This window comes from Fukomys damarensis, unplaced genomic scaffold, assembly GCF_012274545.1.
Source record: "Fukomys damarensis isolate Sample0158 unplaced genomic scaffold, DMR_v1.0_HiC HiC_scaffold_11, whole genome shotgun sequence".
Lineage (NCBI taxonomy): Eukaryota > Metazoa > Chordata > Mammalia > Rodentia > Bathyergidae > Fukomys > Fukomys damarensis.
The window spans coordinates 25397900-25410391 of NW_022900923.1; the positions used below are offsets into that span (position 1 = coordinate 25397900).

General features: G+C 35.6%; 1 protein-coding gene across 1 annotated transcript in view; it reads right to left on the reverse strand.

Annotated features, from left to right (window-relative positions):
• The window catches only part of Shcbp1l (SHC binding and spindle associated 1 like), a 30659-nt gene continuing 18167 nt past the window's right edge, over positions 1 to 12492 (reverse strand). Inside the window, exons 7-10 of the mRNA XM_019210018.1 lie at positions 6414 to 6567; positions 4587 to 4837; positions 3005 to 3127; positions 1 to 316 (exon numbers count right to left, since the gene is read on the reverse strand). Coding sequence (XP_019065563.1) covers positions 74 to 316; positions 3005 to 3127; positions 4587 to 4837; positions 6414 to 6567 — 771 coding nt within the window. The 3' untranslated portion in view covers positions 1 to 73. The remainder of the gene's footprint in view (positions 317 to 3004; positions 3128 to 4586; positions 4838 to 6413; positions 6568 to 12492) is intronic.

The window sequence follows — 12492 nt, forward strand, 5'->3', positions numbered from 1 at the left end:
TGTGGGATATAAGAATAATTTATTAAACAAATTTCTGAAGAACAAAATTTTAACATTTATTCAGATGCTTTAACTAGTGCCTAATATCCCCCTTTGAATTTGCTTCTATTTTATTATTATTCATTTCCAGATTCAGGTTTTGCATTATCTTGCAGATCATTTTATCATCTATTTTATCTCCTGAAGCAGCCCCTTCATTGAGAGCTTCTTCTGCTACAATAAAAAACTGTTCAGTTGGTTGAAGAGTGCTTACTCCATAGCCATTGTTGTTGTAAATGTGATTATTAGTCATCTTTAATTTGGGTGCTGGAAGAGCCTGTTAAATAATTTAAGGAAATTTAGATTTCAATAATTCTGATAAATAATTTGTATAAACATATAAAATTATTCCAGAACTTATGCTTGGGTTAACAAATTTCTTTAAAACAACAAGGCTAGTCTTGAACAAATGTGGTTTCTTTACAATATTACATACAAATATTTATTGAGGATGTATTAAATGAAGGAAGCAAAAAATATTAATAAAATTTCAATGTACCTTTTTTTTTTTTGGTTTTTTGAGACAGGGTCTCACTATGTAGTTGAGACTGACCTGGAACTCACTATGTAGCCCAGGCTGGTCTCAAACTCACAGCGATCCTCCTGCCTCAGCCTCCGGAGTGCTGGGATTACAGGCGTGCACCACCACGCCCGGCTCAATGTACTTTTTATGTTTTTGATAAAATAACTGATTCTAAATGGTGATAGCACATGAAGGTGACCTCTAATAGAACATGATAGCACATGGAAATAAATAATTGATGAGGATATGTGATATGGAAAAAATAAAATAGGTCAATGCAATATAGCATGGCTGGGTAAGGGTGGGGAGAGGTTACCACTTAAGAGTGTTCTTTACATAATGGTTTTTTGAAGAGGGACAATTGTATCCATATGTAAAAATGAGGTAGTTATTCATTGCTTAGGGAGCTATAAAAAGAGTGTTTCAGGTACGAGAAATAGCCAGAAAAAAAGTTAATCATTCCTGGAAACACAAAAAAGTAGTATGGTTTTGAATGTAATATATTAGAGAAAGAATGGAAGATGAGGTAGGAGACAGCAAGAGAGAGACCCTGTCAGGCTTTATAAACATTTACAAAAGTTTATAATGCTTATTAAACTTATATGTAAGTCACCTGGAGATCTTGTTTAAAATCAGATTCTGATTTAGTACAAAGTAAGGCTCAAGATTCTGCAGGTTCTAAGAAAATAGGTGATGCCAGTGCTACTGCCCAGGGCTCAATGAGTTGGCTGAATATGGTTCTTGAAGCACTGGTCAGCAGTATCAGCAGCAACTGACAAGTTCCTATAGTCCTTAGATATCCCCTCAAAACTGGAAACCAGGGTTTGTCTCTCAACAGTGGTTCTAATGCACGCTAACATAGGAGAAACACTAAAAAAATTTAAATACTTAAGAACAGAAAAAAACATGGAAGGCCTGAAATCCCAGCACTCAGACTGGGGCAAGAGGAACAGTGTAAATCTGAGGCTGGCCTGACTACCTAGTTAAAGGGCAGACCCTGTTTCAAAATAAGTAAATAAATAAAAGAGAGAAAGAAAAAAACTTTTTTTTTTGGTACCAGGGATCAAACTCAGGACCTTCTACTTGCATGGTAGGCAGCAGCACTGCTGAGCTAAATCCCCGGTCCAGAAAAAATATTTAATAAACTGCCCTCATGGTGCTCCAGTTCATCATTTGTACAGCATTTTTAGCCAATTACTGATTTGGCATCTAAATTGATGCTGCAGGGTGGGGTGGGAAGTTTTCTAGTACAAGTTGAACATCCCTAACCCAAAGTGCCCTAGAATCTAAAATTTTGAATGCTGAAATGGTACAAGTGGAAAATTCCACACCATGCAACATTTTTTTCATGTACAAAATCTCTTAAAATATTGTATAAAATGACCTGTAGGCTGTATATAGAAAATGCATATGGAACATTAAGGAATTTCATCTTTATACTTCGGTCCTATCTCTGAGATATCTAATTATGTATATACCAATATTCAAAAATCCAAAAAGTCAAATCTGAAACACTTCTGGTCCCAAGCATTTCAGATAAGGGGTACTCTTTTTTTTTTTTTTTTTGTTCCTGGGATCGAAATCAGGACCTTGCATGGTGGTACCAATGAGCTAATAAATCCCTGGCCCACAGGTACTCTTTTAAGTACTTTACTTAAAAGTAAAAAGTACTTTAAGTACTTTTAAGTAAATTTTACTTTAAAATCTATTTGAGGAGACAAAATGTGTATTGACATGAAAAGAATTAGAAATCTAGGGAAAACTATCAGTATGAAACTTATTAACCACAAAGCCCAGAGAGACCTGAGAAGATAGGATTTATAGAAGTAGAAAAGACTAGGTAAGACATTTTGCCTACAAATCTCTGCTATTCATGTTCTCATTATTTTGCTTAAATCACTTTATGCAACTGTTTTTTTGGGGGGTACCAGGGATCAAACTCAGGCCCTTGCGCTTGTGAGGTAGGCGCCAGAACCACTGAGCTAAATCCCCAGCCCACTCTGAAGGAATTGAAGTGTTCAATATTTATTCTTTGCTTTACTCCTCAAAAGGCCCTAGAATCAATGAATAATACAAACTTTTTATAAGAGTAAAGCCAATCTACTTTGTCATATTCAAAGTTACTTGCTAAGAGTTTAAATTGAATTATTAAATTATTAGAATAAATTTTTTCCCATCAGTCATCAATCATGTTTTGTTACCTTATACTGTTTTTCTTTTCCAAATCAATAACATTTAGACTAAATTTTAATACTAAAGCTAGTGTTTTAGTACCTAATAAATTATTTAAAATTTTCATAATTTTTGTATTAAGAACTAAAATGATACCTTGATAGGGACTGGGGATTTAACTCAGTGGCGCCACACCTGCCTGGCAAGTGCAAGGTCTTGAGTTTGATCCCCAGTATGGGGTGGGGTGGGGGAGATATATATATATGATACCTTGATATTAACTCCACCCAAGGTGCTTTCTGAACTGTCACTGGTTCTGAGGTTATTACAGTGATGAATTTCATTCCTTTCCAAAATGGCTATACTCCCAGGATACAGTTCAACACCAGCACCCTGTAAATTAAAAACAAATAATTTATAAAATAAACAAATCACGCTCCAAAATATTGTTTATGCTTGAAAGTTATAATTACTTATTTTTTGCAGCACTGGAGATTGATCCCAGGGCCTCATACAGGTGATTTACTAATAAGCTATATCTCCAGCCCAAAAACTGTAATTCTGTATTAGCAGTCTAAACACTAAATTACATGGGAATACATGGCAATATATGCCACAATTTATTGTAGAGGTAATGTTTTTAAAATGCTGAAAATTAGGGCCAGGGATGTAGCTCAGTGGCACCATGCCTGCCTGGCAAGTGCAAGGTCCTGAGTTCAATCCCTGGTACAAAAAAAAAAAAAAAAAAAAAAAAAGCTGAAAATTAAATGTTTTAGAAAATTAGCCATAGAAGGAAGGTTGAGGTCTGACAGTCCATTACTTGACTACCCACCCAAATGAGATCTATAGAAAAAAGACCAAAAAGCCATTAAGCAATTGTTTTAGAGGTTCTGAAAATTCATATCATCTAGACTCACCCAATAATGGTGCTATTTTCTTCATTTTAGTGGGGATTAAGAAAAATTCATTCTAAAAAAATTCTTGTTTTTCTATCACTTTTAAAAAATCTTTGAGCCGGGCGTGGTAGCACACACCTGTAATCCCAGCACTCAGGAGGCTGAGGCAGGAGGATCTCTGTAAATTTGAGAACAGCCTGGGCTACATTGTGTGCTCCAAGTCAGTCTCAACTACATAGTGAAACCCTGTTTCAACCCCTGCATTTTCCTCATTCAAGTTTTTTAGTTCTTTTAACGATTTTTGTGATTGTTAGCTGAAGACTAGAATTTTCTATGTTCCACTAATCACAATACTTTACAAGCAATATCAGAGAGTTTATAAGTAATTATTTCTTTTCTTTTTTTGGGGGGGTAGCAAGAGTCAAACTTGGGTCCTTGTAAGGCAGGCAGCGGAACCACTGAGCCAAATCCCTGGCCCATAAGTAATTATTTCTTTTAAAATAAACCATTAAGGGCTGGGGCTTTAGCTCAATGGTTCCACTGCCTGCCTCACAAGCACAAGGACCTGAGTTCGATTCCCAGTAGAAAAAAAAAAATAAAGATCACTCAAGATTATTATATATAGCCAGGTGTGGTGGCACATGCTGGTAATCCCAGCACTCAGGAGGCTGAGGCAGGAGAATCGGTGTGAGTTCAAGACCAGCCTGGGCTACATAGTAAATTCCAGGTCAGTCTTGACTACATAGTGAGACTCTGTCTCAAAATACAAAAACAAAAACAAAAAAAAAAAAGATTATTATCTATAGTCATAGAAAGCCATGGTTTTTAGAGACTAGGATTCTTTTTTTTTGTTACTGGGGATTGAACTTGGGTCCTTGCACTTGCAAGGCAGGCCACCAAACCAATGAGCTAAATCCCCAGCCCCTACCGCGATGGTTTTTAATAGAATGAAATACCTGGGCTCCAGTTATTTCACTGTCTGTAATTGTCAAAGTAGCCCCTGTAAGTACACATACTCCTGTTCCTTCACATTTTAATACACAGTTTTCTAGAGTCATGTGACCAGACTCTACTACCACAATACCATCAACTGTCCCTTGTTGTATCAAAGACAGATTCATCAGTTTCACTTTGTCGGCTTTGGATACCACAAAACTATCATGAGAAGGTTTGGAGGTAATCATAATTTCCTCTCTCTTTCCAACTCCTGATGCAAGGGGATAAAAACACAAATCAGTAATCCCAAATTTTAAAGCTCTTTATTCAATAATACTTATTATATAATACTATATATTATATACTGTAATGTTTTAACTATATATATAAATTTAACAACTGTTTCACTGTGAACTAAGTAAATATTTAACTATAATCTTGATGTCATGATGGAAAAATATGAGTTTATAATCAATCTAAATGTACCTGTAGTATTTATTCGACACTCATTCCACTAAATATTTGTTTACATTTTATAATCAGTAGTCATGTACAAAATGTCTGAGATACAAAAAACCATACCTTAACTTGATTTAAAAACTGTAATTACCATTAATAAAAAAGACTGCAGAGACTCTTAAATTAACTTAGATTAATATAATCATACCAATAATTTTGCTCTAGAATAGTCAAGCAATTATCTAAATTTAACATCAAGTAGGATACAAATGTTTAAATTATGTGTTATCCTTACTACAGATGTAGTTTAGCAAAGTACTACTCATTATATTTTGCTTCAATTGACAGGTAGACTTTTAGTCAACTGTTGTTTTGTTTTTTGGGGTTTTTTTTTTTGGCCAGACAATGAAAATACCCTTATTTCAAAGTTAAAAGAGTAAAATCAAAGTTATTAAATATATTCAGAACCTAGAAGCTGGGTGTAGTGGCACACGCCTATAATTCCAGAATTTGGGAGATTAAAACAGGAGGATCACTGCAAATTCAAGGCCAGCCTGAACTACTTAGTGAGAATGTGTCTCAAAACAAATCAAAACAAAATTTAAAAAGTAAGCAAAAAATATATTCAGAATCTAAAAGTAATTTAGTAAATTTTTTTTCTATTTTTGTTTTTTATTTTGTGAATTAGCCCTGTGCAAAAATTCTGAGTATATTTTAATGTAGTCCTCCATCTGATTCTTCTTTAAGTAGCATCAAGAGCAGGGGAGATAAGAAAAAAGTAGTTTTAAGGCCCAGGATTTAGCTCAGTGGTTCTGCCACCTGCCCCACAAGTGCAAGGTCCTGAATTCGATCTCCCAAACCAAACCAAAACAAAAAACAATTTTAATAAAAATATAGATGAAGTAAAAATAACGAAGATCAATTGGGCATGGTAGTGTATACTTCTAGTCCCAGCCACTCAGGAGGCTGAAGCAGGAGAGTTGCTTGAGTCCAACAATTCAAGACTAGCCTATGTAACTTGAGATGGATAGCAAGATCCATCTCAAAAAAAAGAAGAAGAAAGAAAACATTCACGGATATGATCTGTGAAAGGTACTTCTAATTTCTTTTTTGTTTTATTTATTCATTCATTCATTCATTCATTTATTTATTTGGTTTTTTGAGACAGGGTCTCACTGTATAGTTGAGACTGACCTGGAACTCAGTATGTAGCCCAGGCTGGTCTTGAACTCACAGCGATCCTCCTGCCACAGCCTCCCGAGTGCTAGGATTACAGGCATGCACTACCACTCCCAGCTTCTAATTTCTAATAATTTCATTAGTTATTCCTATAATATACAGTTGAGAAAATATTGCTGGAAAAAAATTACAAAGATAGCCTGCTATACCCTTTATAATGATGTCATCAGTCAGTAAAGCAAGATTTGCAGATTGATATTCTCCTGGAAAAATAACTACTGTATCTCCACTGTAACAGCTATCCAAAGCCAAATCCAAATCATCATGCTGCTGAAGAAGTGTGTCTGAAGACAAATCCTTTACCTAGAAAAAAAATATATGGTGTACCTTCCTTAACAGGTTAAACTGAAACATGACATTTTACTCAGAAACTCATTGAACACATGATTTTCCCAAAAGACTTATCTATACAGGATTTACTCATTACACAATAAAGAGCAAAAACCTATAAAGTGTTACAATGTAAAATGGCTTCTGCTGTCTGTAACAGCAGTTTGCTTTGTTTAGCTCAGAACTAACAGGCAGGAACCAAAGGCACTAACTGTTGACTGAGGCACTTGGTCTTACCCTGAGGTAACAGGGCACAGCAAGACCTTGAGCTCTGCAGAGACTGGAGCCACATGATCCCAAAAGTGTCAAATGAAAGAACCCATTGTTAACATTTGCTCCCCTGACCCTGAACACCCCACTTCCTGTGGACTAGAATAAATAACCTGGTGGATCTTAAAGGTAAACTCCCCTAGCTACAAAGAATTATATCTGGGTTGAAAGTTAACTATCCTGTGACTGTGATTTGAACTGTGAGAATGAAATTCACCATCCAAATGAAGTCAAGGCTCTAAAACCCTATAAAAGGAGTTGTAACCCAGTGTGTTGTCGATCCAGGCACCGCTTATGTGCGACTGACCCTCATCAATGAGTAAATTTGTTATTTTACTTCCATTCTGCTGCCTCTCTGTGTGTCAGTCACTGATTCCTTCCATAACAACTTGTGTCAATTAAGGGAATGATGAAATAAAATTTTCTTTATAATATTAGTTCTATAGCTATTTAGTATTGGGTATAAGGTATGTGCCAGAAGTCATGCATTATATGTTAAACCATTCAGTGGGGGGAAAGAACAGTCTTTTTACAAATGGTATTAGGACAAATGACTATCTAGATGAAGAACGAAGTTGGACTCTATCCTCACACTTAATACAAAAATTAACTCAAACATGTATTAATGACCAAGTATAAAAGCTAAAGCCATAAAAATCTAGAAGAAAACATGAAGATAAATTTTCCTGACCTTGGATTTGGCAAAGAATTGTTAGGTATGACAATGAAAACATGAATAGCAAGAAAAAATACATAGGGCTGGGGATTTAGCTCAGTGGTTCCGCCGCCTGCCTCACAAGCGCAATGTCCTGAGTTCAATCCCCAGTACAAACAACAACAGCAACAACAACAACAACAAAACCATAAATTGGACTACTTCATAATTAATAACATTTGTGCCAAATGGTAATATGAAGAAAGTCAAAAGACAGTCTATGAAATGGGAGAAAATTTTTGTAAAGCACACATCTAATAGGAGTACAGTATCCAAGAGTGTATATAATGAACTCTTATAATCAACAAGGAATGTGAATACACTCAGTTAAAAATGAGCTTATGACTTGAATAGTCACTTCTCTAAAGAAGATACACAAATGGCCAACCAGCACATGAAAGGATGGTCAAAATCACTGATCAAGCCAGGCATAGTGGCACATGTCTGTAATCCCAGAACCTGGGAAGCTGAGACAGGAGAATCACTGTGAGTTCGAGGCCTGCCTGGGCTATTATAGTAAGTTCAGGGCCAGTCTAAACTACCAAGGGAGACCCTGTATCAAAACAACAACAACAAAAATCATTTATCATTATGTAAATAAAAATCAAAACCAAAAGGAGATAGCACTTCCATTCAGTAAGACTATGATGAAAAAGTTAGTAACTAATGTAGTGAAGACTGCAGCAATTAGAACTTGATAACACTGAAGGTGATAATGAAAATGGCTTAGCCCCAGAGGCAGTTTAGTAGTTCATCATAAAGTTAAACATAGAATCACCAAATGGTCCAATAACTCCACTCTTAGGTAAATACTTAAAAGAACTGAAAACAGGTAGTGAAACAAACACCCACATATACATGAATATTCTTAATCAGCACCAGAAATATGGCTTGGGATTATAGCTTAGTGTAAAGCACTTGCCTAACATTGTGGGAGATCCTGAGTTCAATTCTCAGCACTGCAAATAAATAAAGACAAAAACAAGGGCTGGGGATTTAGCTCAGTAGCTCCACTGTCTGCCTTGCAAGCGCAAAGACCTGATTTGGAGCCCCAATACCAAAAAAAAAAAAGGTAAAAACAAATATCCATCAACTGATGAGTGGATAAATATACATTTAATATACATTTAATGGAATACTATTCAGCCATTAAAAATGAAGTACAGTACTGGTACATAATATGATGAGGATAAACCTCCAAAACATGCTAGATGAAAGAAGCCAGATGTAAAAAGTAATGGTTAGTTTTATAATGTAAATTTCATCTTTTTTTACAAAAAAGGAAAAAAAGATTCAACAAAGAGAAGAAACAACCAATAACAATGTCTCTGAGGAAATAGGAAGCAAGAGAGTCAGGAGTGCAGATGGAAGAGAACTGACTAATTCTTCGTACTTGGTTTATTTTCAGTTACCATATTTTATAGCACTATAAGGAAAATCTGACAGCAATGATGGCTACATTATTGGGATAAGAATACCAAACACTAATAATATTAGTTGACAATTATGTGTGAGGCAATTTGTTAAAAGATTTATATAAATTATTTAAGTTGAGGCTGGGGATTTAACTAGTGGTGCCACCACCTGCCTCATAAGTACAAGGTCCCAAGTTCAATCTCTGGTACCAAAAAACAAAAACAAAAAAAATTATTTAAGAAGAACACTCTATGGGATAGATTTCATTATTCTCTTGTACACATTTGGAAGTACAAATATTAAGAAGCAAAATGATGAATCAAATTCAGATTTTTATAATTTCTTTTTTGTTTTGACACAAGGTCTCACTTTGTAGTGCAGGCTGGATTTGAATTATGTAGCCCAGGCTGGCCTCAAACTTGCAGCAATCCTCTTGCTTCAGCCTCCCCAGTGCTGGGATTATAAGTGTATAGCACTGTGCCCAGCTAATTTCAAAATTTATATTTAGCTGGGTACTTGTAATCCCAGCTACTTTGGAGGCTAAGGCTGAACAACATAGGGAGGGGGAAAAAAAAAGCAATTCCTATGATCTTTACTACCACACTGTACTGTCTCCAGATTTAAAGAAGGAAGGCTAAGGCAACAACATAGGGAGGGGGGAAAAAAAAAGCAATTCCTATGATCTTTACTACCACACTGTACTGTCTCCAGATTTAAAGAAGGACCACCATAGTAGCCTGCAATGAGCAATGAAGACACTGGTTTCTCCTAAACCTGGGAGAATGACACATGTTCAACTAATTCACACACTGGAACATGTAGCAAGCACTTACTGAGCACTTACTATGTGCTAAGCTTTTTTCTAAGTATATTATAGATATGAAGTCACTTTATCTTCACAACAACTTTGTAAGTATGGTACATAGTACTATTATCCATATTTTACATGTGAATAACTAAACAGTACAAATGAATTAAATAACTTGTTGAAAATTGCATACATAATAACTGGCAAAACCAGGAATCTAGGCAGGTTGGATATAGAACCCATGCTCTTAACCAGTACAGTAAATAATTGTTATCTTTTTTTAAAAGAATGTTACAAATAAGAAAATTGAGGTCTATACAGGTTATACAGCCTGCCCAAGACTACATGGATATTAAATGGCCCAAGACAGGTTATTTGAACATTAGGTTGAATGCAAAGTCTACATCCTTCCACTGACAACTTGTGATGACCTCAACATAAATACGATGGTCATTGGTCAAAAAGCTTAAGGGGAGGGTACTGAGCAAAATTATGAGGAATAAGTCTTCAAAGTTGTGAAAGTTATTAAAGGCAACATCAAGGCTATGACAAACTATCAAAATAAAATATTTTGTCAATCTCAAAAGTATATCAAGTTAAAGGTTTAAGTAAAGTTGCATTTGATAATGTTTCCTTCTCACAGTAATTTAGGGGCACTTAATTATAAATGAAGGACAGAATTGTAAAGCCAGTTTCAGATAAAAATCAAATTTCTTACTTTTATACTACAGGAAAATTATGAAAATAAAGCCAGACCACATTTTTTAAAAATGAGAAGTAAAAATAAAAATGATAAGGCTAAGGATAAAAGCAAAGTCTATACTTCTTAAAAGAGGTTTTTCATAGATGTTTATAAATTTGTTGGTAAGATAATTAGCAGTGAATAACCTGACTCAATGAGAAATTAAAAAGAAAATTAGGGCTGGGGATATGGCTAAGTAGTAGGGTGCTTGCTCAGCATGTACAGTATAAGGCCCTGGCTCAATCCCTAGACAGGATGGAGGAGATGGAGAGTAAACAGGCTTTGCGAAAATAACAGATACAGGGGCCAGGTCAGATAGCAGACACCACTCTAATAAGACAGCTTTCTCTTTCACATTCTCTTCTTAGGTATTAAACACCAGCCTTGCTGGAATTTGGTTCTTCATATGTACTGATTTGTTATACACACCTCATTTATTGACTCAACTGAAACTGCTGGGCAACTACCATATGCTAAGTATCATGCTTGGTGATTGGATGAGTGGTAAATACAAATTTTTTTTTGCTCTCAGGAAGTTCAAGCTCATATTCTAATGAAGAGACATTCAAAAGGTGGCCACAAAAAGTATTACTACGGTCATAATAAAGGGAAGTGACAGTAAGGAAAAGTGCAGTAAAACTATAAGTGCACACAGAAGTCTAACACATTCTAGAAGGTTGAGAAGGTCTTTGTCTGTGGAATGTTATTTAAACTGAAATTTGATGAACAGTGGCAACACACAAAGGAAACAACTCAGCTAATATAAGGATGTGATGCTAGCAAGAGAGAAGAGTGGGTGCAGGAAAGCAATAAAGGGATATTAAGACAACACCCAGAAAATTGTCATTAGCCACTAACTAGGTGTTGGTACCATTACTAAAACAGGAAACTCTAGAATATAAGCAAGTCAATGGATAAGACCATGAATTTATTTACAGATGGGTGAGTTGAAGTACTGTGAGACAGTGAAGTGGTAATAAGCAGTAAGAAGCTGGACCCACAGGGCTGGGGCTTAGAACAAAAATTTGCTCTGTAGATATATTTTGGATTATAAAAACAGTAAAACTTTGGTTAGTGAGTATAATTAATTCATTCCAGAAACATGCCTGTAATCCAAAGCACTTGCATATAAAAGAGAATTTCTCCATAAGAAATAATGGAAACTCAGATGTTTCATTCCACAATCCCAAAATATTACTATAAAAATGACTATAATACTGTAATATAATGCAAGATAATAAAGAGAATATAAAATATAAACAAACAAATTAACCTGCATTTACTTTTGAAAACCTTTCTGGCTGGTATGAAGGAGACAAGAGAGAGGACGGTTATTGTATAGGATAAATTTCACTATCACTCACAGAATCATTGCTATCTATTGGCTCAATGGAATCTTGTTGTTTTGTTTTGAGAATGGGTCTTGCTGTGTATTTTAGGCTGGCCTTGAATTCACTATGTAGCTTGAACTGGCATCGATCCTCCTGCCTCAGTCTCCTGAGTACTGGTATTACAGGCATGTACCTTCACACCTGGCTGGAATCTTTTTCTTTTCTTGCAACTTTAACAAGGAACCTATCCAATGATACTTACATTTGCCTCCTTTTGAAGATTCTGTGGAAATGTGACACTGCATTATCATTTAAACAGATTTATTGCTTATGCTGTACAGCCTTATTCGGGTGGTGCTTTTCTCAAAGAGGAGATGTCTAGGGCGGGGATTTAGCTCAGTGGTTCTGCCGCCTGCCTTGCAAGCACAAGGTCCTGAGTTCAATCCCCAATACCAAAAAAAAGAGGAGATGTCTTCGATAATCTCTTGCTGTTGGGAGATCATCACCCACAATCCCACAGAAGAGGGGGAGGGAGAGAAGAACCATTGGTTTAGTTGTGATCATGTTATGTTTGGCATAACATACTATGAGTATTGTAAGACATCGCTCATTTATC